Source organism: Egretta garzetta, unplaced genomic scaffold (assembly GCF_000687185.1).
Source record: "Egretta garzetta isolate BGI_Z169 unplaced genomic scaffold, ASM68718v1 scaffold440, whole genome shotgun sequence".
NCBI classification, from domain to species: domain Eukaryota; kingdom Metazoa; phylum Chordata; class Aves; order Pelecaniformes; family Ardeidae; genus Egretta; species Egretta garzetta.
In genome coordinates this window covers 1,011,333-1,038,350 of record NW_009258293.1, presented here as the reverse complement: position 1 = coordinate 1,038,350, position 27,018 = coordinate 1,011,333, and the positions used below count along the sequence as shown (strand labels likewise).

General features: G+C 39.3%; 1 protein-coding gene across 6 annotated transcripts in view; it reads left to right on the top strand.

The window, feature by feature from the left end:
• Positions 1–27,018, top strand: part of PHF20 (PHD finger protein 20) — an 80,019-nt gene that overhangs the window by 25,210 nt on the left and 27,791 nt on the right. For 3 of the 6 annotated variants that reach the window (XM_035893450.1, XM_035893458.1, XM_035893442.1), the window contains 8 exons: positions 1,656–1,827; positions 2,012–2,096; positions 2,844–2,923; positions 6,365–6,752; positions 7,138–7,245; positions 8,200–8,376; positions 9,199–9,372; positions 19,479–19,757. In XM_035893450.1, coding sequence (XP_035749343.1) covers positions 1,656–1,827; positions 2,012–2,096; positions 2,844–2,923; positions 6,365–6,752; positions 7,138–7,245; positions 8,200–8,376; positions 9,199–9,372; positions 19,479–19,757 — 1,463 coding nt within the window. Of the gene's footprint in view, positions 1–1,655; positions 1,828–2,011; positions 2,097–2,843; positions 2,924–3,024; positions 3,198–6,364; positions 6,753–7,137; positions 7,246–8,199; positions 8,377–9,198; positions 9,373–19,478; positions 19,758–27,018 lie in introns of those variants that run through there. The other 3 variants (XM_035893465.1, XM_035893479.1, XM_035893473.1) reach the window with 2 other exon arrangements.

Here is a 27,018-nt window from a genome sequence, read left to right as displayed (position 1 = left end):
CTGTCCTAGCTGTGCTGTACTCCCGGCTTGTTATGCACCTGGCCGAGCAGGAGAAGCTCAAAAAGTCCTTGAGTAGTCTGAGCACTACTTGGCAACAACTAAAAACATCAGTGTGTTATCAACATTTTTGTAGTACTAAATCCAAAACACAGCACTATGCTAGCTACTGTGAAGAAAATTAACTCTATCCCAGCTGAAACCAAGTTCTATGAAACAATGTTGTTATATATGCAGGGCAGTGCTTGAGGTTACCTAAATATGAAATATATTGACTGTCACACGAAGGAACCTGGTAACCAGTTAGAGGTGTCCCTGTCGTAAGTGTCTCCCATTTGTCGTCTTCTCCTCCACAGCCTTTGCTGAATGTGTTTTGATAATATATTGGGATGAACTAATGGCATAGCTTGAGGCGCATGGCACTGAGTGTTAGGCAGGGCCTTAGTCTGTGGTTGCAGTGGAGTCTCTAGCATTGGCCTACTTGTAGCTCTCTTTGAACAAGTCATGAGTGGATGTGGCTCTCATCTGCTGAAGAATTTCAGTTGTAGGTAGCTTTTCATTTGTGTATGATTGTAGAATGGGTCTGTTTCACTTAAGTTTTAATTCTGATGTGTCTGGGTTTTATTTTTAGCATCAGGCTTTATCCTTTCAACGTGCCCTTTCTTTCTACCCCTTGTTCTGTCTTTCAAAGTGTGATTTATCAGGTAAAGAATATTTGTGGATTTGGTTTGTGGTTTGGTTTGGTTTACTTCAGCCCTTTTTTAAAGAATTCAGTGGAGCCTTGCCTTTCTTCCACAAATAACTGAGAACACCGACAAGTAAAGATTTTCTCCTGGCGCTGTTATTGTGGAGGGGAAGACATCAATACTTGGGATGCTATCTTCATTTGGGACAGTGAAATATGCTATGTTTCTGATATGCTTACTGAAGTTACAAATTACCAATGCAATTAAAGAAATGTATAGTTTATAAGGTCTTCCTGATTAGGAACAACTGGATTTGACTGTTCTCAGATACCTGTGCTTCTAATGTACTGAGAGCTTTTTATTTAAAAGTCCCAGGACTTTGCAGATGAAATTTAGCTTTGAGAATCTAAAACTTAAATTAGGTTTAGCATGCCTGCTAGACTTTTGCCGTTACACTGGGAAGATGATTTATAATGCCTGTTGATGGAGATCTCTGAGAAGTGAGTGTATTGACCTCCAAGTGTTACTCTTGTTAGGGGGAAGCAGAAGCTATCATTTTTGTGTATATGTGAAATTTCTAGGTGTAAGGAAGGTTTTTCTTGCCTTCTTAATGTCCAGTTATGTTTTTTCCCCACCCTGGACTAAGGACTCCTTAGTTGTCTCCTCTTCCTGCAGCCAGTGCTTGCCTTTGCTGTTCAGTTTTGGGGTTCGTTCTGTGCTGAGCTCTTACTCATTTTGTAGTGTCTTTATTGCTTATACAAGTGATACATTAAATAATATTAAGACTGTAGAAATGAAAGGTTATTGGGTATAGTAATGCTGCTCCTGTCACACCTGATCAAGCAGATCTTTAGATATTTTGCTTTGATCATGCAGAAGGGCACATCTGTGTAATGTTTTATACTGTAGATAAATGTCTGAGATAGCTTACCTTATTTTTAACTGAATTATCTTAATCTACCTTTTGACCAGGTATCCAGCTCACATCGAAGAAATTGACTATGAAGAAGGAAAAGTACTTATCCATTTCAAACGCTGGAACCATAGATATGATGAATGGTTTTGTTGGGACAGTCCTTATTTGCGTCCCTTAGAGAAGATACAGTTAAGAAAAGAAGGATTACATGAGGAAGAAGGTTGTGCAGTAAGTAGAAAATCGAGGACATTTGAGTACATAAGTTTTAAGGTGCAGTTGTATGATTTATGACCATTAAAATGCTTGTGTTGCGGTGTTGCCTGCTGTATAAGTTTTATGACTTGTTTTTAATATTGGAAAACTAATCACTTTTTTAATGAAGATGAAAACACTTTTAACTACTGTCTTGTAGGGATTTCATATAAATGATCAGGTATTGGCGTGCTGGTCTGACTGTCGCTTCTATCCAGCCAAAGTTACTTCTGTTAACAAAGACGGTAAGGAGTCACTTTTGGTTTTGTCACTCTTGTTAGTAATGCATTTCTAGTTGTATTCTAACTTTTTGCTTAGGTGAAGAGAGAGTACAGCAGATGGAAAACAACTGTGACAAGTTTTATTTTCAATTACACGTTTTAGTCTGCCATCAACTTTAACCTAACCTCTCTTATGCTTTTCATGAGATAAAAGAACTTTCTGCTAGATAGCCAGTCTGTAATTGCTTTAAGTATATGTTTGGGAAAAGCTGTTGTTTCTTAAGTTTATTGTCAAGAGATGTCTGTAACAGCAGTAAAACTAGTGTCAGAGCTGCAAAAACCCTTTATAAATGGGGGTGTGGGGGGTGTGGAGCACAGCCATGCTTTTCCTTTTTGAGTATCAGTAAGTAACCATGAAGGGCTTGTTCTTGCGCTGTGCTTTCTTTAGATTGACTATATGTTGTAAGATCAAGGAGAAAAAGTCTGTGTAATTATCTATTGGAGTATTCCACCAAAAACATTTTGGGTTTTGTGAGGGAAGTATATCTAAGAAACAACTCTAAGCTTAGACATGTACCTTTATGCTTACCATAACTATTTTTGGTAACTTCACTGTTTCTCCCTTACCTGGCTGTTCAAGTTTCTAACACCACAGATAAGGCAGCTTTTATCAAGAGCTAAATATGCAGCTAGCGTATTGGAGCTGTTAGTAGATGCTCTGTCAAATAACTTCTGATCTTTGAACTCTTATGCTTTGTTTTCAAATTCTAGGTACATACACTGTGAAGTTTTATGATGGTGTAGTTCAGACTGTCAAAAACATTCATGTCAAAGCTTTTTCCAAAGATCAGGTGAGTATTGTGTTTGTGCTACTAGTGTATTCTAGAATTAAGAGTTCAGGTGGCTAGATCTGATGAAGTGAATGAAATGTTTCTCTTGCTAACATACATTACAACTGAAATAAAATCCATTAAAATGAAAAGGTTATGCAAATCTTCGTGGTATGATTGGCAAAGTTGCCAGGTTCATGTTCTCATGAGTGCACTTCTTGGAAGATTCAGTATGTACATATTGAAGATAGTGGTAGGTTATTGAAACATGCTTTGGTTGTTCTACCTGTTTGAGGTAAGTCTAAATACATGTATCTTAAAAATTAAGGAATGGGAACTGTGGAGTGGACAGAAACTTCTTTCCCAAAGTAACTACTTGATTGTCTTGAGACTTTTAAGGAAGTTGCCTAGTAATCTTCCACCTCACAACATTGAGAAGATAAGCTTTTTTATTAAACCATGTTCTGCTTCTATGATTTGGCTATTCTGCCAACCCTTCACCTGCTCAGTGCTGTGGGTTCAACCTTGTGATGGAAAGTAGTAGGGAGCCATTCTAAAATGCTGATAGTGAGAAGGGAGAAGTGCTGCTTCATACAGTTTTCATATGTGGGCGCTTTGTAGGAAAGGCCAGCAAGTTCTAGTCCTGTGTAACTTGGTTAAAACTTCTTGAGTACCTGCTTCAGGATAATTTTCATTACAGGAATGGTTTTGAGATCTTGCTGCACATTCCTTGTGGTAGCTGTGGCCTGTGCTTTTAGTCATGCCTTCTGCTTTTAGTTTTCTGGAATTTCAAGTTTGAACAAAGAAATTGAGTCCCTCCTGCCAACACAAGTCTCAAATACAGATTCCAGTAATGAATATTAATGGATACAAATTAAATCTGTCATTGTTGTGAAGAGGCATGCCATTCCTTGGGGGTCTCCAGATTGGTGTATCTGCCAGGCTGGAAGGGGAAACTATTTCAGATTTGCCACAAAGTGCTCTTAATAGCTTTCAAATGGCAATAATTGTGCCAGGTTGAGGGTTGACTTACACTCACAAGGGAACTACCTGAAGAATTTTCATTGCCATGAGAAATATTTCTACCATATTTAGCCTTAAATACATGAAGTTGAACGTTCTTAAGAAATATTCTGCATAAGAAAGGCAAAATATTTTCTCCTCTCTCCTCTAGGGATTTTCATGTTTCCACGTAGCTTTGGGTAGGTTTTGAAAGGAGTTTAAGTAGTCTTCTCCCTTTAAGTGCTGGCTGGGAGGATTTCTCTTAACCCAAGAGATAAGTTATGCTAGAACATTTTGTTCTGTCCTTTAGCATAAAAAAGCATAAGGGGAGAATTTCCTAATGAGCTCTATTTACACAATCAGAAGTAAAGTTTAAAAAATACTTGAGACACATTCGTAACTGAATCTTGAGCTCTTCAGTAAGTTAGTTAAGGTGTGGGTGCAGATACAGCACTAATGTAGCAGCTTGCTGTCAGTGGAAGGAAAGTGTGTTGTTTACTGTTCTCCAGCAGGGAGAGGCTGTAGCTATGAAGACACACGTGGCTCATATCTTAGCTGTTCTTAAACAAAAAACAAGGGGGGGGGAAGGGAGGGGAGGAGAAGGGGAAAAAAGGAGGGAAAAGGCCAGTCCAGAAAATACCTGATTTCTGAAGGGAGCAATGTAAGCTGGTCATGTTTTCTTTAATGACAGTGTTACTCTCCCCCTATGTAGAGGATGTAAAGTGCTATATTGAACAACTATGGTAAAATGCTAATGACCTGCACAGTGTGAATGTACTTACACAAGGACACACAGCTTTTAAGAGGTCAGAAGCATCAGGAGGTATTTCAGACATACTGTGTTTATGAATAATTTGATTAAGGTGGCTCATTTGTGTTCCAGTACCACACACTTAGTTCAAATCAGATGCTTCTATGAGCAGCACAACTGATGAAACTTAATGTCTGAGGGTTGTTTTTTGAGGGTTTTTTCTTAATGTTCTACTGAAACTTCTCCCATAGCTATGGCATTTAAGGAATTTACAGAAGACAGATTTTTATGATGTCTAGTAAAAGCGGTGCTCAGACACCTTTGCCCTTTGCCTAGCTGTGTTCATTAAATATACAACAATTTGATCTCACATTTTCAAAAAGTGATTTTTTTTTTCTATCACCTCTCTGCTAAGTATGGCTGAAATAATATCAGAGAGGATGGAGCAGATTGCACAGCCACCACTTCATTGTATCAAGATTATTTCTTAGGACTGCGGTCTGAAAATGGCATCCTTAAAAGGTATTGGTTCATGTAAGCCACATACAGGCAGTAAAATTGGCGTGGGAAGAGGTAAGATGTATGAGGAGATAAGGAGTCTTGTGTATTCTCAGAATTTGGTATAACTGAAATCATCTGTTCCGCTTTCTTGCCCCAAAGAGGTATCAAGAGGTATTTAGCCTTTCTTGTCCTCTGATCCTTGTTCAAAGTTTAAGCTTCTTGTGCCTTGTAGAACTACGGCTGGAAAGGAATATGGTTGCTCTTTAATTCTTCAAGTTAATGGGCAACAAGAGGAGGGAAGTTAGTTCAACTAAAGGTGGTGTTGACACCCAACCAAACATAAATTATTAATCCAGGCACGAAGTTAGAAGGCTTCTGTTTATCAGAGCAGGGGATTTCTGGGACAGCCTGTAGCAGGATCATCGGAAGGGGAAAAAACCAAAACCAGCATAGCCCCCAGGCGGTGTTAATATGAAACTGATCACACAACAGAACAGACATTGAGTAGCAGAGACCTGTTGATACAGGGGTGTTCTTCCTGGCTTGGTGGCGTTATACAAGGACTATGGAGAAATGAGATTACAGTTGAATATTGTATCGGTAGCTTGCTGGCCAGGAACTATTAAGGGTTTTCATGTCCTCTCACGCTGAATGCAAATCATGGAAGGACAGAGTTGAAAGGTTTGTTTTTAAATTTAAATGTGTAAATTTTAACATCATGTGATGAAGTTGGTGGTTGCATTTGCTTTATGTGACTCTTACTTGGCATGTTTCAGTAGCAGTGATAACTACAAGCTAAATACTAGTCTGTTTTGAACGAGAGACTTTTGTGAAAGGAAGACAGTTTTTGCATCCAAGTGATTGCCCTTTTCTGTGCTCTTGATTCCCACTCTTATTTTTTGGTGTCCCAAGTAGGCTTTTAGTAGTACTGTGCATGCTGTTATGGACCTAACCTGTACATGAGAACGAAGAAACAGCAAATCTCTTATGCCATTGAGCTGTGAAAAGAGCGAATCTGTTGCACTGTCCTTTTGAACTGTTCAAGACCCATGCAGCTTCAAGTGCCTCTCAGTTTTAATCTGTGGGTTGTAATAGAGTATATGCTTTTATCCTTTGAAAAATTGGACAAGGATGCAAGTCTGCTATATACAGAGCCAGGGAGGACTTTCAGATTGCACTATTTTCATATGTCATTTTCTTTATTCTAGAATATTGCGGGTAATGCTAAGCCTAAGGAGAGAGGTAATGAGATTCCGTCATCTCCTGAAAAGCGGGAGAAATTTAAAGAACAGAGGAAAGCAACAGGTAATGCAAAGAAAGACAAGGATGAAAAGACATTAAAGACTGATAAAAGAGTTAAGCAACCTGATAAAGAAGGAAAATTGATAGTCATCTTGGAAAAAGGCAAGGTCTCAGAAAAGAATATATCTAAGAATGGAAAAGAAGATAAAGAGAATATATCAGAGAATGATATGGAATATTCAGTAGATACACAAATTGAGAAGAAGCCCGAGAACGACAATGTGAAGAGTCCACAGGAAAACGCAAAAGAAACAAAACGAAAACGTGGAAGACCGCCAATAGCACCCCCAACAGGTATGTAGCTAAACTTAAATGTTTAGGCCATACATCAGAACCCCTCTAACCTTAATTAAAGGAACAAAAAGTATCTTGCTCTTTCACAGCCTAAGTCTCTAGAAACTTTTAAGAATTTTTAAACTCATCTTTGTTCAGGCTTGGTTAGGACAGCTGAGAGCATACTTGTTAGTCAGGTTTGGAGCTTCAGTGGATTGGTCAGAGATTAGATTTAGGCAAGTAGTCTGCAGTAGGATTAAATGCTAATATGTAGGCTTTGGAAAGCCAGGTGAAACTGTATTTATGCAAGTCCAGTATTTTAGGTTGTGAGGCTTGGGAATTTATATTTTAAAAAGCATGGCAGCTTCATATCCAGGCAATTTTTGTTCTCTATCTAAATATGTAGAGCCAAGTTCTCAGACGCTGCAGCCCATAACTTTGGAGTTAAGGCATCGGAAAATACCTAAAGGAGGTGAAGTTCCATCAAAGCGTTCCAGGATTGAAAAGAACTTGTGTGAGTATTTTTTTGGTATTCAATTCTCACAGTATTTGTACATGTAAGTTCTTGAAGCTTAAGTGGAGAGGGAAAAAAAGTCTGTAGTATTAACCTTGAACTGTGATCCATGTAATGGCTGAAATGCAGCACCTGTTTTCCTTAAATTGGCCATTCATATGCAGCAACATCATGTTGAAATTCCCTCCTAAATCTTGGAAGCAGGGTTTGGATAAAGGAGCTACAAGCTGTGAGTCTTGATGCAGAAGTTCATAGACATAGGGGAGGCAGTGATTATATTGCCTCCAATATGTAGAAGGTTATAAAAGCCTTTTTCTTTTTATAGAGTCACTTTAGTTACTAGATGGAGGATTTACCACATTGTTTAGCAAAGAAACTTTAATGATAGATGAATATTCATGTTACTGCTGTCTAATAGCTTCTACTTTATCTTAGTATACTGTGTAGTGATGTTGAAGAACTTGAGCGTGTTGATGAGGAAAGAAAATTATATTCTCTGTAGTATGAACAAGGACATGAAGATCTGAAGAAGGCTGTCTTTCCCTTCCTTAGGACCACAAAGTGTTAAAACTTCAGTGTGCATATGTTATCTAGCCTAGGGTCAAAGTTGTTTGTGTGTCTGAGTTGTCTCGTCTAACTTCTGGTATCACTTATGTCTGTGGGATGGTTGCTGTTTTAAAGCAATGTTTTACCAGTAACGTATTGATCAGTATTCTTACTTTAAATCTGTTACTAAAAGATAAAGTTGAGACACTTAAAAGATAGGCTTTTGTTCAATTTTTGTACTTATTTATAACTGTTAATATGATGGTAGATCACCAGGGCTTTTGCTATTAACCTCAGTCCTTAAAAAACACTCTCAAACTGTCACTGGGAGGGGAGGTCTTTAAAGTTTGCTTGTGAGCTACTAGTAATCCTGTAACTGCATGGTACCATTAAATTTGTCTGTTCCAGCTCAGGAGACATTGAAGAACTCTTCAGATAATACTGAAAGAGATCAGATCAGGAGACGATCTTCAAGACTCTCATCTAGTATTAGCCATGAGATTTTAAATACAGATCATGTCACAGCTTCAACGGAAATTCAGCCTTTGAAAGATGCTGTATCTAACCAAAAGGAATTGGAGAAGGGTAAGGAGCTTCCTGGTATACTCTGGGTTTGTGGTGGCATGGCAGGCATCTTCTTGTTGCAAGCACTGTATTCTCCCTTCCATAACCTGCAGACTCTATATCTGCAAATAAAACCTGATGTCATCATCAGTGCAGAGAAAACTCAAGGAAAGTTTGTGTGTCTCTGCTGCCCTGATTGCCTTTTGCTTTTGTTTCCCTGTCAGTAACCCTAGCACTTCCCTTGCACGGTGGGAGCTTTTCCAGTAGAGGGATAACTGGCTGGGATAACTGGCTTTGCAAAAGGAGAGCTCCATAGGTTGTGAAATAACTTAAAGGAAATGTGGTTGGGTTCTTTCATTATTTTTTTTTAAAGGGATGCAGCTTATGCTTGTGAAAATGAGGTAATTACAAAGTTTTAACGCTTTTAGATTGAAGAAGTAACTCAAATGCTAAATTTACAGTTTAATCCTCTAGCTGAAAACTGAAAACACCGAATGGGGTGCTTTTAGTCTTAGACTGGGTGGAGATAATTCTCCCTTTTTCTGCCCTATGCTGTACTGCCTTTCCCTTTCAGGGGGAGCTCTTACATTCAAGGAGGCCTGTCCCATTTTAGGCTGTTAGCAGTTAGCAGCCTGTGTGTTTCTAAGCAGCTCTAAAATTTAAAGGGTTGCTACACGTAGCTGTGTTGTGAAAAAAATTAATTTTGTGTTAATGCAACAGTTAGCAGTCTGAGCATGGATGAGTCTTTGTCTTCACTGTAATGTGATGAACACACATATCAGTGTTCTGGAATATGCTTCTGTGCACATCTTGCTCAATAAAAATTTTTTTCCTCTGCTCTAGTCCAGTTAGAAATTCCTGTTGAATCTGACCAAAGTTTTGGTGAACAAGGATCTCCTGGAAACACATCACATAGCACAGCACTCAGTACAGATGCCAGTTTACAGGAACAAAAAGTTGAAGACCCGGAGTCTTCCTTTGTCGCTGTCAGAACTCAAGAACCTTCTGCTGCTACAGGTTCAAATTTTGATTTCATATTTAGTATTGGTGCATTTAAGGCAACTGATGCCAGGTGTTGTGTGCTTGTACGAGCATCACTTGCAAAAGTTGTGTGTTCTTGCAGTGTTAACCAGGGGGGAAAGTGCATGTTTTTATTTCTTATGGACTCAGGTTTGATATTAGGCTTTAGAGACTGACAGTAATCTTCCAAGAAGTGGAAATAGTTTTTAAATGACTGGGTGTCATATTTTTGGCATGTGAATGGTGAAATGAACAAATGCTTGTTTTCAGGTTATAATTGAATAACTGTATTTCTGGATTAAGTTGGACTAACATCTTAAAAGATCAGGTTCTTTTGTCATTTCTATTTTGCAAGTACGTGGTAGCATTTGATGTTTGGGAATCCTGATTGTGCATTTCTATATCCTTGTGTTTTGGCTTCTGTTACACTTAAGTCCTAGACTATTTGGGGGGTTTAGTGCAAATTTATTAAATGGTTCAGATGTTTCAGTCTCTGTCTTAATAATGTATATATTCTATTTTCTCTTAGCTGGGGAGTGTACTTAACTTGCTTTTTCAAATTAAAATTTCCTGTCTGCATAGTAGACTACGCCAGAACATAGTGCTGCCCTGTGATTATTTCTCGTAACTTTAATACTGGGATCTGCAGCTAACTGGGGAAACTTGTACTACAAATTCCCTAGTTTATGCTCTGTCAAAGAAGCCTAATTTTAAGTGGAACAGAGCATTTAGAGGGATTTACAGTTGCTCAGCATTGCTAGAGGAATCTTTATGTGCTAGCTTTCATGCTGTTTGGTTATTCCAAATTTACCCTCCTGCTTGCATGTGTCCCCTTCCACCCGCTCTCATGTAACTGTACAAATGAAATGTCCTCTCCCTTTGCTACTGATGTGCACCTTCAGTGCAGGAAGGAATTTACCTCTTTTCCTTTGCTCAGGCTTGATATTTAAATGGAGGGGTGGGGGGTGTTACTATTTAAAAATTAGAGGTCTCTTGATCTTGTTGTTCTTCATAACCAGACTGTAACCACCTGTATTCTAACTATGGTATATCCAGAGTCTTTTCAGTTGATGTGTGTTGGGTCCATGCCTTCCCTTCCCTGCATTTTGGCAGTGAGTTCAGAAGATAAGGAGCGACTGCAGATTCTTTTTGCTCATTGGGCTGCTGTGCTCTTTTCAGTCTATAAAGTACTTTTGGGTTTAAGGTTTTGGTGTTTTATTTTTGTTTGTTTTTTTTTTTCCTTAACTGATGGGTTGTAGCTTGTTCTGGCTCATGAAGGCAAAGCCACTGTTTGGTTGTTGTACCTGAACAGAACACTAACCTCTCTGATGCCAAGGTAGTGCCATTACTCTCTGTATTCACTCTGAGTACAGGAGCTACTGACAGCCTGCCTGCAAATCTCCGAAGCAAAGGAAAGATGTAAAAAGTGTTGCTTCTTCCGGTGGCTACCAATTTGTTCCTCTCCCTCTAGCAGGTAGAACCAATTTAATGTACACTTTAAAGTTTTTAAGTTGAATACTTCCTCTGAGTAAAAGCAGTGTAACATCACTGGTCTCCTTAAGTTCATGTGCTCACAACTGGTGAAGCTGCTCACAAGCGCTTGTCAGGTACTGCTGTAACAGTCTGCCATCTGGGTCAGCTAAACAGGTACCCTGTCTCTTGGAAGTTTGCAGCGCCAGCAATGTTAGCAGCTGGTGCTGTGCTTTCTAGCTCTTCCTTTGGAATTTGAAGTTCCTCTCCCCTAAGGTGCCCTTGAAATGGAACAGGCATCCTTGAATGTAATTGAATGTTAAGATGAACAGCCATGTCCTGTTCGCAAATTTTCACCCTGGAGTAGCTTTTGTGAGTGGCAGGAGGAGCTGCCTGCTGTAGCAGCACAGGAGTGTTGTTTTGGGTGTGGTTTGTTTTGGGTTTTTTTCTTCCCTTCCTTCCTTGCATCTCTGGAAGATGTCCCTGGAGTTCTTAACAGAAAGACTGCAGACACCTGTGTCACTGGGATTGCAAAGAAATGCTAAAAAGCAGTGATGCTTCTTGATCTTGTTGGAATCTTGTGCTTCAGGCAAGCAGAAAGTGTGGTGGCTGTTGTGATTCCAGTCTTAGGCATATGAGAAGGTGTGCAGGTACAGGCAAGGCATGGCTCCAAACAGGTACAGTGATCTGAATTGCTCTGAGGCAAAGCGTGCAGGACTTGCTCATTAGAGACAGCTCTTGTAAGAGTGACAGCAGGTTGTGGCAGTTTTGAAAATGGAAAGAATTTTTATTATGTCTGAAAATACTCGCTTTTCAGCCTCTGACAAACTATTTAATAGAAGAGAACGTATGGCAAGGCTTCCCACTACAGTTGATAGGGTCACCTTTTGGATGTGTTTTATGTAGGAAAACTATGATAAAATGCTTTTTAACTTCAGTGATCTTGCATGGGAAACTAACTGCGTTTCTTAAAGTGTGGGGTTTTTTTAGCTGACAACTACTTAGCTTTTTATTTTGTGAACTCCTGCAAATTTTCAGTTTGAAGTGCAGCATTTTTAAGATTCCACTTATCTTTTGGAGGTACTCATTGATCTACAGATTGTAATCACCTGTGATTACAACTGTGTGTGATAAGCTCTGAGAACTTGGGGAATGGTAAATCTTGGCTTTTTGAAAGAGCACACTGTATTAACAGTGCGGAAAAACTGTGTTAATGATCACAGATGTTCTTTGAAACAGTTAATGCAGTATTAAGAAGGCATCTGCTGCCATTGCCTTTGTAAAATAATCCAGAAGTCACAGAATATTCTCAAAAATAAAGGTGATTTTACTTGGTACTGTAATGTCTAGTTGCAAAGCTTTGGGCTTAGTCGTGAAATACCATTTTAAAAAATACCTCCTCCAAGGGCACTTTTCCAACTTCAATATTCATTTAGGATGCAGAGCTTTTCAGGGTGTTTCACGATGTCTTGGTTTCAAGTAACTATGAAAAGGTGTTTCAAACATTTTTACTGGTATATGTGAACTGGGATTGTGTTGTAGCTGTATGGTCATCTTCAGAGAAAGCTTCTTTAAAAAAAAAAGAGGAGTTTGAGGATCTGAGTTGAGGGCTATAATGTAGTGAGAGCTCGTACGTACTCAGCAGCGTGGGTTAGGGGTCACACTAAAATAATACCCTTTAATGACTACAAAAGAACAAATAGACAAAACAGGCTTGACTGTGTAAAAATGTTACTCCTCTGTGTATTTGTTGCTGGTCGGGAAATCTCTTCTCCTTCCATGAAAAAATTTTAGGGAAGTGATTGACAGCTTTAAGGATTTAGGTTAAACTAAAATACCAACAGATTTTTTCCCTCTACTTGCATACTCACAGTTCTGCTTGAGATTACAGATGCAGTTTACAATTGCCTTGTTTTATCCCCTTGAACTTGTATAATATCTGTTGGGGTGAGATGCTGTGTTTTGTTATGGAGGAAGTAGGGAGAGGAATTAACTTGTACATTTGAAATTGATAAGGTTCTGCTTTTTCAGCATTTGGGGAGCGTACTTCTGGCAGCAGGTAGGTGGGGCAGGACACCAGTAGAATGCTGGTGTGCAGCTGAACCATTGGGAGTTCAAAAAATTTTGGATATCTTTTGCCGTTATTACCACTTCCCTCTGACTTCCTTGGGCTTAAACTGGGGAGAATTCCAGCTGAGTGTGTAGTAACTATGTGTATGGTGTCAGTCACACTGATGTGATGTGTGGGATGTGCATTCTGAGCTTGCTTAATTGCATACAAGAGGTAAGGTTGTTGGGAGCATGACGTGGTTCGCCTACCTATCCAAAGCCTCTGGTACAGCTTATGCACTCTTGACCCTGGCACTTCTGTCAGTGCTTGAGTGAGCTGGATTAAAGTTGATTTGGGAATATATATCACTATTGAATTCTGACCTAAAGTTCAGCACTGTGGTGGTGTCTGAAAATCCATTCTCTGAGCATGGATTTTGTTTCATTTAATTAAAGCAATCTCATTTAATGTTAGAAATGCCAGACATGCACCTGGGTGGACATCCAGATGTGGCAAGCGGGTGTTTTTATTGGAGAAAGCTCTGCAGGATGGGGAATAAGAACTGCACAGGGTCTTTTTGAGTAAATACTGTCACCTGAAGTCCAAGTACAAAAATCTGTTTCCATACTTAACCAACATTAAAGTGTTATTAATGAGTGGTTGTTGATACAAGAGTTAAAATCCATAGATCCTCTCATGGTTAAATCTACTGTAGTTAAAAGTAGATTTATGTTTTCCTGTACGTGCTTCTGTCTTATTCATGGGAGTTGAGTCCAGTGCCGATGAGCTGCCTGACGGGGGAGCAGAGAGGCTGGGGCTTTCACCAGGTGGTTGTGTCTGTGTGCAGCAATATGACAGAGGCCCCTGTGTAGGATCTGAAAATGTCTCAGAAGATTGCCAATGGCTTCCTCCTCTTGGAGGGGTGTTGTGAAAGAGTCTGAGCATGCTGTCCTAAAAATAGATGGTGTTGGAGGCTGAAAGCTGCATTGACTTACTTCATGGGTATTTATCAAGGGAACAGATAGACATCTCTCAAAATACTAACACCTGTATGTCAAGCAGTTATGTTCTCAGACTGCCAAGTGTATTTAAGAGATTTGGGGTTTTGAAAGGGGAGAAGTCTATTGTCAGAGTAAGTGGTGCAGGTGTAAAAAAGGGGTATTTCTTCTGTACAAGGTTTCCACAAAATAAAGCGTGGAAGTTAAGGTCAAAGATAACTTCTCCTACTTAGTATTGGGTTACAATGCCTTGTTCTAACTTTGTTATTTGTAGGCTTTAATTCTAGTCACTTGATGGGAATTCATTCTCTTCCTGTAAAAAAATACTGCAAAACATAAAATTAATAACCTTCTTTTTCTTCAGTGTGTTATGTCAGTGTTGTTTTGGCATGCACCCTGGTGCTGCTAGTTTTAACTTGCATGATGCATGATGAGTGATTTTTATAGCATTTGAATATCAGGAATTTTTAAGGACAAAAGCTCTTTTTAAAGAATGTTTTCCCAGTCACTGGTTGGTAGATGATTCAGAATTATCATAGTTGCAGACAGGAAGTACAATTTGGAGTGTTTATATGCTTGTATGTTTAAAAATGTATATGTCTGTGATGTGTTCTGAAAGGGCGATATGGCATTGCTTGTCAAAACTTAAGTTCTCTTTTAAAAACTTTCAGCAAAATTTTGATTAATTACACATACTAGAGGATGAAAATCCTGTTCTGCTGGTTTTTGGATCCTCTAATGTTTAGGGACCAGAATTGGTGATTACAATTTAGCTAAATTAAGTTGTCTTTCAAAAAACCAGGTGACAGTCTGTTGACAGGCTCCTGCAGCCAGTTACAATCTCTGTTTCATATATGTGAAAACAGGCTTAGAAACACTACAGCTGTTCGTGTGGCTTTACTCTTACAAATGGAGTTGACTTTAAAGGTGAGCTGCCTTTGCTTTGCACAGATCTGCTATTGTATTTGTAGTTGTGTTTCCCAGAACTCTGAGGATTTCTCTTCTATTTGCATAGACATGCATCAGGGATTCCATTTGCCTTATACTCACCACATGTTTGTCTAATTTTGTGACTTTTGGCTTTGGGTTTCAGTTAAGGAGAAGCATAATATCTTTGCATCCAGTTTGAGAGAGCAGCTGTGTATCTTGCATCTTACCTAGGTAGGCTTTGATTCCTTCAAGGTGGTGTAAAAGCTGTCATTTTAAGCCTAACAACATAATGCATAAGGAAGTCCATCCTGCCTTGCTCACAGAAAGTTTCTTACAGCTGGATACCATGATCTGGACACTTTCAGTTACACCTCAAATTGCAGGTAAAGCCTTCGCATCTACCCAGCTGCTAGCCCCCTCTAAAGCTTTGTATGTTGAGGTTTGCACAGTAGCACTCTGCACACTTACAAGCTTTTTGTGCTGTATAGACCTCCCTGGTTTTATTGTTACAGATTTAGTGCCAGCACAAGGAGAAAATGGTGAGTGGAAGATCAGATGAAACAGTCTTGAGTAGTTCCTGCAACGTCAAGTAATGTTTCAGGCTCAAAAATCACAACTTCGTGAACATGTAATGATCTGTGATTATTGGTGCTGTTTCAATTTATTGCCCCAAGCATCTACTCTATGTAATTGAGTGGATTCTGGACACACTAGAAATGCTTGGATGCTGTCCTTAAAGTAGTTTGATAAGAGCAATTAGGCAAAATGTTCTTTGTTTCACAGCTGAGATCTTGAAAGACAGAGGTTTTTGAAAATCAAGGAAGGAACATAGTTTGGGTGCTAAAATGATGAGCAGGAACACTTTTGGTGAGCTCAAGAAATAAGACGAAAGAACTAAGTAATCAATGAGGAAGCTAGCCCAATGGTGTGAAGTGATCCAAAGCACAGTGTAAAAAGTGTCAGCTGCGCTAAGCAGAAGGCTTTACTTAAAATGTGGACTATTATGAAGATAGATGTATTCCCAAGCAATGAGAATGGCTCCAAAATGGTTCTTAAGAGTTTTGAGACTGACTGTCCTGAACTGTTAACGTTAGACCCCACAGGTCAATTTCACATTTGTGTGAATAGATGGAAATGTGAGAAATGAGGTTTTGTCATCACTATCCAGAATCACCTCTGCAGTTGTCCCCAGGATACATAAAATTTATGTCTGCAGTTCAAGAAAAGTAATGGTAACAAACAAAATAATCTTGAAAATAATACAGATGGAAGCACTGGAGAACATTTGTTCTAGACAGACTTGATGTGTTTAGCTTAACAGCGGGTGAAGGAATAATTTTATATTTGCTTAATATTTCTGTGGAGACCAGGAAATAAAGAGCAGTCGTCCCATCAGTTTAACAAGCAATTGTGTGTGAAAACCTAATGGTTAGAAACTGCAGCAAGGCCAACTTTTTTGGGGGAAAATGCTGTGTGTTATGTGCACTGTTGGCTTTCTGGGATAGCTCACCAATGTGTTGCAGAAGATGCCTCGGGACGGCATATGCTCAGTCAAGACATTGTGCTGCTGCCAAACATTCCTGTCCCAGCAGGAGTCAGTTCAAACAAAGAAGTGGTGGTGGTGAAATCTCTTGTGGACTTGGAAGCTTCACACGGTGGTGTTTTACTGTAAACCTTCTGCTAAATGTGGTCTTAGCTTCAACCTTGGATAATAAAGCACAATGAGAAGTAAGAGAGGTTGCTGAGGTGAATGCTGGGGGGATGGGTTTTTTTTCTCTGTAGTGAAAGCTAAAGGAGACAGTGTTTGACCTTGAGTCTCTGTGCTTAGTTTTGTAATGGCTAATTGAATGCCAGGTGAGGAGTTTTGATTTTGGTTATAAACATGGAAGAAATAGCAGGTGTTAGGTCTTATCATTAACTTTTCTCTGTACTCAGAGAAAACACCCACCAAGCTCCTCTGAAAAGGCAAGTGCCTGAAAATCTAAAGCTAATAGAGCAAACCTTTCTCTCCATAGAAACCAGTTTTAGTACTATGCATTGGAGCAAAAATTGTATGTATGTATGAGGATGGAAGTTCCCTCCCTTCAGATGTTGGTGTGACAAGTTGGCTTCAGAGCACTTGGCTGGGAGCGCAGACTCCTCGGAGGCTCTCCTGGGTGGCAGAGTTGGGCATCAGCTTCCTGCTGTGCCCTGGCAGCGCAGGGAGTTTGATTGTGTTACTTGTAAAGAAGGAAAATGCTGCCAAATGCATGATGGTAATAATTTAAATGCAGTTTCAAACTGTGTGGGATTGTTGGTGGTGTTATTTCTCTGAATAGATTCCTTTTGCCTGTTGCAGTAAGCTTTTGTCGTCTTCCCCTTATCCCTTGTCTTTGTTCCCTCTGTTTCTAAACTTCAGTTAACATGGTCCTGTGCTCCTCTTCTAATGTGTAGCTGATCAGTTAGAAGCTATTCCCTGTATCCTCTCAAGAATTTGTCCGTCTCGATGGAGGGGAAGAGCTTTGAGCTTGGATACAGGGCCTCATCGTGACAGTTGTGTGGTGGTATAATAGTTTTCCTTGTCATCTTTGTAATATTTTTTGGCTAGATCTTTGGACCCCATTACCCCCTTCTGCTGCAGTTAAGTTTTCTCATCTTCATGTTAGCTACTAAATAGAAACAAGTTCTCTCATGGTCCTGAATGCTGTTTTTTAGCTTCAAAGTCAAGAGAACCTTTCTGCACCTGCTTTCACTAAATCCACAGGCTGTTTTGCTGTTCTTGAAATAGTTTTCATTCTTTATGAATGCAGCTTCTGATGGTGTACACAGTATATTTTGATGTTGGTATTGGCAAACTGTCATTTTGCAAGTGTGATTGAACTGTCTGGCTTTGTTGCAATCTTATTACCATAATTGCTTAAAGCAGCACCCCTGTCAGGGTGTTCTTAATGTGGCTATGCCAAAATGTCTTTGTCTTTCTCCTTGTCATTATCTTTGTGAAACACCCAAAAGCAGCGTCTTAATTTCTACTATTTTCTTCTCAAAATTAACTGAATATGCTTTCTTTTAACCAGTCTGATGTGCATATGACTTCTTAATCCTTCCCTGTGCATCAGCCTCCATGGTACCATTACATGTTTGCTTTTCCTCTATGAATGACTTCAAGTTTTGTTTCTTTTGTCATAACACAGTACCTAAAAACTAAGAATGCTTCAGATAGAGCTATCTAGGATGCCTTTCTTCACTGAGTCATAACCTTTGAGTATGCAGCTCAGTAACACTATTTTTGTTGCTACATGCTAAAAATTTCTGAACAAGCTGTCCTGTGTTCTTACACCAAGATGGTGTTGACGCTGCCTTTAACGCTCCCATTCTAGGCATTCCTTTTGTGCACTTTGGGAAGTCTTAGTCTTTCTGCCCTTAGTCTTGTTTGTGATGTTTCTGGGTCCTTTTGTGTTCCCTGATTTCACTGTTGCTAGGTCTGGGTCTTAGCTTTAAGCACTTTTTCTTTCTTAATCCACCAATTTTGAAAATACTTGTAAATAATGGAAATTATATTTTAGAACTGGTAAAACAAATGGAAAAGTTGTATTTGGAAACTTTGGTAAAAATGACACCTCTTTTCCATCCATCTTCTAGTTGGTGAGGGATTTTTTGATGCTGTGTGCGTATTGGTGATGGATAATTGCCTGGATCTCTTTATATCTGTGTGTTTCCAAATTTCTACCTCTCCTCTGTTGTATTGGGTACAGATACTGGTGACAGTGATCTGATTTACGCTTAGTTCTAAATGTTTCTTTTGTGTATTTCTTGGCAAAAACATCAATTAAAAGCTTCTGAAATGCTGGAAGAAGAAACAGGAATTTACCACATCAAGTTTAGGTATAGTCCTGGGTTGCACAGCAGTGCTCTGTAAAACAGATGCCTTAAAACGTATTTCCATTTGAGTCTGAAAACTTTGCTTGCTTTTTTTGAGAAACTAATGAACATCTTTTAACGGATGCAAGCAGTTTTCCTTTTGCTTAGTTTCATTCTTTTGTTGCTGCTTGAGAATTGAAATAAACTCAATTTTACTTGAAAAATGTCGTTCTGACATACTGCTTCCATTGTTCTCAGAAGTAACCAGACTTGGTGGTGGGACGGGGCATCCAGAAACCAGGTAGCAAAAGAGTTAGAAGCAAAGAAGCAGAACTGTTTTCCTTGGAAAGTGCTTTCACCAAAGCTGTGAACAGCTATAAACAATTTAATAAATACTTGGTAGAATCACAGAATCTTCAGTGTACTGACTAAAATAAACTATCGGTGTAATTCAGTCTCGTATCTATAGTAGCACTACAAGTATATATAGTATAGTGTGTATATGTACACTGTGTATATAGTAGCACAGTGGTATTAACTGTTGGGCAAGGAACTCATGGAAGCAAAATGTTGTTTTCTGACAGTAACTCATTCATAAAAACACTGGCATCATGACAACCAATTTTTAAGAGCAGTTTTCCCTTAAAAGCTATTGATCTTAAAGTCAGATATAGCATTAAAATTTTATTTTTAACATTTCATAGATAACATGTTTGAATGCATGCCCATTTCTTAACTCTTTGGTTGTTTTAAGTTTAGGAAACCGTTTGATAAATATAGCAAATGCATGGGGGAATTTATCTGTTTTGTTCTTACAGTAACAAAACCTTGTAGGAGAGCAGATTTTCTTGCATCAAAAAAAGCTGCACCTGTTGATCAAGATCACAAATTTAGATGCAAGTTCTTGGACTGTTCAAAATCCTTCCGCAAAGCCAAGTTATTGCATTATCACATGAAATACTTGCATGGAGTGGAGGAGGCTGCAGAATCACAGCAGAACCCTGTAAAAAGAAATATTCAAACCAGAGCTTCTTTGGCTTCTGAAAAAGCTAATCAAGAAAGGTCAAAAAGAGGACGGACCACAACTAGTTCATTGTGTAAGTATGTTGTTGATCTCTCTCTCTCTCTCTCTTTTTTTTTTTTTTTTTTTTTTTTCCCCCAGGCCAAAGAAGTCTCTTTAGGGCTCCATCTTAGCATATTTTTTTTTGTGGAGAAGAAGCATAATATGCATAAACATTATGTTTTGGAGAAGATTACACTGAAGAAATTCCCTCATCTAGAAATATAGATCGTATTCTGCAATGAATCAACTACGCAGCTTTCCTTATTCCTTTGTAACAGCTCACTTGAGTGTTAAACCTGTGTTCTTTCTTCAGAACTACAATTCCCTGAGTTTCTGATTATTTTCTTTCTTTCTTCCCCCCTGCCTTTACAAATATCCAAATAGTGAAGGAAACAGTCTGGCTAACTCCATTTCTCTCCTATTTCTTACTTGGTCTTTGCTCTTGAAGTCAGACCATGAAATGTATACTTAGCTATAAATCCAGTACCAGTTTCTACTAGTACTTAGAGTTCTCATTGCTGGACCTGTGGGGCGAAAAAGGTCCTAGTATTTCACAAATGCAATTGTTACAGCTGTACTTGAAAAAGATCCTCACACAACTGATGGGTAGTGGAAAGGATAAAAACTTAACGGTTAGGAAAAAAATCAATTCTTAAGTTATAACTGCTTTGCAGTCTTCAGAATCACGCTAACTTCTGCTTCACTATCTCATTCTCTGAAGTGCTTTCTTCCTGCTGTCTTGTATGACATCAGAGCGGTAGTCTAGGCTGAGTTGTGAGCTGCAGTTTTGTTGATAACCTGTCCAAGCTTTGTTCTTGTGGACTGACTTCTCTTTGTACTGCAGGTCCATAAAAGTTGTCATCTCTTTTGGCTTCTGATTGAGTCTGTTTTATAAAATTCAGCTTTCTCTTTGCTGAATTCCCTGGTGGTTTTTGTCTTTGCTTTTGATCTTTCATTAATATTCTGCTTAATTAAGAATTTCAAAGTCTTGCAAGCTGTTCACTGAAGAACAGCAGAAGTATATCTAGCCTTACTTTGCTTCATGTCTGCTTTTCCTAATGTATCCAGCAAGCATTTTTTCATTTGAGGTGCTACTGCTTGTTCCTAACAAGAGAAGTGTAAGTTAACATACTGCTGCTACATGTAAACTTCTATACCCCAGATACTTCTGTAACTTTAAATAATGCAAAGGCGTAAGATTTGGTTAGAGGAAGATTGTTCTTTAAATGCATTAGGATGTGCCAGTTTGTGTGTGTTATGCTTTGCGTGCAGCTTACATGAAACCGAAGGACTGCTGTGACAAGCACAGCTGAGACGAGTGCTTTATGAAGAGTAGCTGCTAGCACCTGCACGGTTATCAAAATAGGCTTCTTGTACCTCATGCACTTTTCCATAAACACACTTCTATTCTGCTTTTTGTAACTGCATAATTATTGTGGTTTGAGAAGTTGTTTTCCTGTGATTGTCGTAAATGAACTGACTAGTGACTCAGGATTGTGACCCTCTAATTTATCCTTTCCCCCAAGTGCACACTGTTGGTTTGATGTAATCATCTTGTCTGCACTGGCAGGTAGTTCTTTATGGGTTTAGTTGTAACCATATTTACTTACTTTAAGTCCCTCCCCTCATTTGTGGATGGAGGCTTTTAACCCAGATTGTTTTGATGATGTGCTTCATGGCATGTCCCTGCAAATAGCCCTGAAGTGGTGTCATTATATATCAGTTATATGCCTGATATTAAGTGCCATTTGTTTTTTAACTCAATGTGTTCTTAGTTGTTCTAATTTTTGTTGTGGGGGTATCACACATTCTAAAGTAGAGTTCATGGAGTTCATGAGCTCACAGTGTGGCACTTTGTTCTGTTACCCCGTCTCTTTGCAAGCATCTCTTCTGTTCTTAATGGCATGTATAGGAAGACAGCCTGCTGAGCAAGACTTTCTTCATGTCTACTAAACACAGTTCACCTTTTTAAAAGGTTTTTCAGGATGTACTGCTTAGTGAGAGTAAAGGCTTTTGAATACATAATTAAGTGTGGTACATGGTGGGTTTACTTTGCATCCTTACAATCCTTCTGTGAGCAAAAATCCTCCTGTTTGAAGTGAATATATTTAAATCAATTTACCTTTTGGTACAAATGTCCTTTTCTTATACTCCACTATATTAGATAGGTTTTAGTGCTTCACAAAAGGTGTCAGTTTCTAACAGATAAGACTTTAGATCATGAGTCTTGTTATTCCCTAAGCTTGTAGAGACTCTTGCTTTAGAAGCTTTATCATGCTTAAGTCAGTATCTCTCAAGGTTTGTTTTGGAGTTCTGGGACTTCTTACTGTTTCTGCTACACATTAAATTATAAATAAATGGTGGAGTGGACTGCTGACTAGATTTCAAGTGAAAATACTTATTGTTCCTGAAATTCTAGGAAATGATGCAATACTCAGAACAGTAGGAAAACCTTTTCCCTGTAGTGCTTAAAATTTAGAATTTTGACACATAGAAAACAAGAAGGATGTAAGTGGTCTTCAATGGCCATGTTGTGGGACGCAGGAAGAAACAATTTAAGTACAATTACTTTGCACTGAAGTGGCAACTCTGAAATTTCAACATCTGAAATGTAAATTGTACCACTTGGCATTGGCTTCAAAATGTGAGTGAGCTGGAAAGGTTAATGTGGAACCCATCTGTCCTCTCTCTTCCTTTTCCTTAAGAAGGATCTTAGCTTTGCAGTGACAAGATTGACAGAGATCCGGCTAAATTCTGTAGTGGCTCGTCACTGAAAAGAGGGGAAGGAACTACTGCTGCCTAGCTTGTACTTTAGACATGCCCTACTACTCTGAACAGAATGATGCAGGCTTAAATGCCTACTGGATGCATTCAGGCAATACCTCTTCTCTTTACTTTGTCAGGAAATATTACAAAATCATTATGATGAAACAACTCTTCCCCCAGCCCCATGTTGTACTACTTACCTCCATGAGTATTGCTACTATTCGGTCTTTAATGAGAGAATTGTCCTCATGGAGAATAAGGCAGCTGATTTTGTGTCCCCCTGGAATATAGGAGACACAGGCATTTCTGCCCTTGGCTCTTAGGTTGCATTGCGCATCTGAAGGTGCATGATAGAGCTGCGTGCAGCAGTCCTGTTAAAGAGGAGAATCACAACCCACACAGATGTATGTGGATGCGTAAGCTTAAAACAAGCTTTCTGAACATAGCTTGTTCAAGCATGGCTTTTCAAAGTCTGTCTCGCAGGAAAGAGTTGCTTAAGTTTTTGACAGTTCAGACCAAGGCGTTCTATCAAATTTATCACTTGGAAATTAAACATGGTGTAGTATCTGTTATAATTTTTGGCAGCTGGTTACTTGTTGATTGCTGTAATTTAAAAAAAGAACCACCACATTCCATGTTCATATGTATTAACCTTTAAGACAGGCTTTTTTCTTTGTGGTCCCTTCTCTCTCCCTGCACTCTGACTTCATCTGCTGCTGAAGTATGTCATCCATACTGTGAGTTGTGCCCTACACTTATTGTAAACAGCTTCCTCTGAAGGTGCCGGTTTTCTCTTTCAGATATGTCTGTGTTATTTTATGTGAAGTACCTGCAAAAAGTTATTTTTAATAAAGTTTGTTTCCTGACCTAGACCACTCCAAGGGCATGAGGCATGGAATAGCTTAATTTTGTTATTTGTACCTGCAACTTGTAATTTTAACACCTGAAGTGTGTCCTCTGTCTTGTGTTTGAGTCTTTCTGAGCTGGTGGCTTTCATTTTTTAGTAAAATCTTTTCATTTGGAAGTTCAACAAAATTTAATTCATGCCCTTGTCTTGAACAATTTTTCTGAATCTGAAAATCAACTTGTGACAGACTTCAGGGCTTGTGCAGCTGATGCACCTTGCCTCAGACCTTGGAGAGGCTCTGTACTTGATAGGTACCAAAAATTTGTCAGGCAATTCTAACTCACTAGATGTGAATAAGTAGGGGAGTTGATACATGTGGGCAAGGAGATGCCATCAAAACCTTCACTCAGGTGGCTGCTGTACTGCTAATGCTCCTAACCACTTAGTAGTGCTGACAGGCTTGGTACTGCCCACAGCACAGTTGTTGTACTGGCAGGGGCTTCATCAGTCGATACCCTTATGCTCCCAGGACATAATTCAGCTCCCCTGAAGAGTCTTGCTCTAGTGGAAGTTAAACCTGGTTTTGAGACTCTAAAAACACCGTGCAATATTAGGCTCCAGTTTTGGCAGCCTGAGTCTGGCAAAGTTGCTGCCAGTCTTGGCTCTGCTCTTCTTGCCATGAGGAAGAAAAGAAAACAACAGACCTGCAATTTGTAGTTCAGAGACTGTAGAAAATCTTTCCCTGCTGAGGAGTCCATAAAAGGTACTTCAAGAAAACACATGCACTTTGTCAGCAGGTTTCAATGTTTGTGTGTGACCTCATTGTTAGAACATCCTGCCTACTCAAAGTTACTTACAGTGTGTCATGTTAATGCACAAGTGCCTTAATGCCAGGAATGCATGTAAAGAAAAAAGGGGCCTTGTCTTTACTTGTGTTACTGACGAGATCCTAACCCTGCGTGCATAGGAACAGGTTGGCAAACTTGCTTGGACAGCTTAAATATATAAGGCATCCAGATGTCAGCTGATGGCTATCACCATGTGAGTCTCTGGCATGTGGCTTAGGGGTTTTCAGGGTGATCGGGGTTGGGGGGTGGGGGTGCCTGCTTCCTTTGAATACGAGCTGATGGATGCCTCTTTGCTAGGCGGAGAATGTGCATGGGTGACCTACAAAGACGAGGTTTCTCATTGGAGTGGGTAAAGATCTGCATTAACACCCTCTCTGTTCTGCAGAATTGCCCATCAGCTTTGTGGCTTATCTTGAGATACCACATTTAGTTTGTGGAGGAAGGCTGTGTGAAATACTTCAGCTGTAAGCCAAGATGATAGATGGTGTTTCAGTTCTTGAAAATATCAGTGGATATTATCAGCAAATGATCTCACAGCTGTGGATGGTAAATATTATCTAATTTGTAATTCTTGGGAATTTGGTCTTCTGCTTCCTGTGAAGGCTGAATCTGTCTTCCTAACTTAGGTCTCACATGCTTTGTCTTCCATCAGATGGGAAGCTATTGCCTTGTCTGTCACTGAGTCTTGACATGCTTAGGTTTATGGTCTCTTAAGGCTCTGTCCTTGTGCATTCTCATGGTTGAGGTGGTTTCATATATCAGGTCTGTATTTTTTAGTTTCTAAGATCCTTCACTGCTTCTGGATCAGCTCTTTATATAGACAAGGATACTTCTCCCAGGCTTAGGGAAGGGAGGCCTGAAAGAACTTGGTGGAAGGAGGCTGTGGGCAGTTAATCAGCAGGCCTCTTCATCTCCAGAATTTTATGAACATACCTCCTGTTCCTGTTAGTGGTATTTAGCATCATCGCAGCCAGAAATTAATCTGCTGGTGTTTAATTCCAACATCACTGTTCTTGAACAGTGAAACTGTTCACTGTCCTGCATGTCAGGAGGGCTTTTGTGGTCTATTTGTAGAGAATTGTATAATTCTAATGATGATTAATGATAATCTGGATTGTAGAGGTACTAAAGGGTACTAATATCTAATTTGATTTTTTTGCTAGTGTTGGGTGTTGTCAGGAATATGTAGAAGTTGTAGCTTAGATGTCACCTGTGTCCCAACTGAGGATATCTCTGAGACAAGTGCAGGTGTCTTCATGGGACCCGCACAGACAACTTGGGGAACGGTATAGGAGTCTCCTGTGCTCTTCCTAATAGGAGTCTCTGTGGGCATATTCCTGCCATTCACCACAGACTCACGTTAGTGTTGTCTTGTTGCCTGGTAGTCTCCGTAGAGTGCTTCCAGGGCCAAGTGACTTGCAAGACAAGTTAGTTATAGCACCAACAAAAGTTGAAGGTGTTGTCCATGTAAACATGGTGTATTGTGCGCTCTGGCCTTTCTTAAAACTGCAAATCAGGAGTTCCTGTGATTGGGAGGAGGCAGAGGGGTCGGATGCCTTCTGGAGAGTAAAGGCTGGCTTGGGGTCAGAAGGATGAAAAGCACATGGCACACTCTGCAGGTGGTGGTAAGGCAGGAAGTCTGAGCTTGGGGAACGTACACGTTTTAAAGGCATGTACCTAAATACAAGTTCTTGTTTGTGGTGGTTATGGTAAGTAATTGCTCTTTGGGTTTTGGGGGGTAATTTTATAAATTGGCCTGTCTCAATTATACTGAAAATGCTGTATTGAGAGGAAACAGGGTGCTAAATATGGAAGGCTTACAAATATGAGTCTTCATGGCACAAGTTTTAACATTTACTTTCCCAAAAGTTGAGAATAACTTTCCAGTCTTATCTTCTCAAATTTTGTCTCAACCCTAAAATGTATTTCAGAGTGCTCGAAGATCTCATAGACCCTCTAAACCTTTCTATCAATAGAACAAAAGGTGTTTCAAAATGTAACATATTTGTCAATAGCTATTTTTTGTCAGTTATTGAATAAAAATATATCCATTGTATGATAGAGTACCCTTGAACTCCCCCAGGCTAGTGTTACTGGTGAAAAACCTTTCTGTGCCATAAAAGATGTGACATTCTTGGCCAAAATTTCATTAAACTTCAGTCTTGCAAAGCTAAAAAACCTAATGGGCATGGAATATGGTTTTGTTCCACCAAGAGTTTGTGTGCACAGATCTCAGCCCACAGGAAGCAGAGATGCCTTGTGCTCTTTGAAAGACTGGTGGGATTAAGGTGGCCATAGGGTTCTTCAAATGTTAATTTATGAAACTGAGTTGAGCTGCTGGAAGAGGGGAAAGTTAGGAGTCCTAAATGAAGGTTATCTGGTTTGTATAGCTTTTTCTATTGTAATTTTGGGATTCCCTGAGGTGGGGTTCAGTAAATATTTTTGGAACTTAATGTAGAATGGTAAGACAATCAGGAAAGCTCAAGAAAGGCTTGTTTACATGACTTCTCACCCTGTACAGCTACAAACAGTTTGCATTTCAGAAAGTCTGTTAGGACACTGGTATTACCAAACACGTTATGAAGTACCTTAATCTTATTTTTCAGCTATGTTGTACCATGGAAAAAAGTTTTTGTTTTTTTTTTTTTTGTCTGTCTGAACTGATGATGTCTTGTTCAACCCACTAATCATGGAAGTCCTCAGATGAGCAAATTCTGTTAGCAAGTCCTACAAAAAACCTCTGTATTTAAAAAAAAAAAAAAAAGCCAAACAAACAAATAACCTCACCCCATGCCCCAAAACCCCTCTTTATTCCTGCAAGAGGAGAAGTTAGT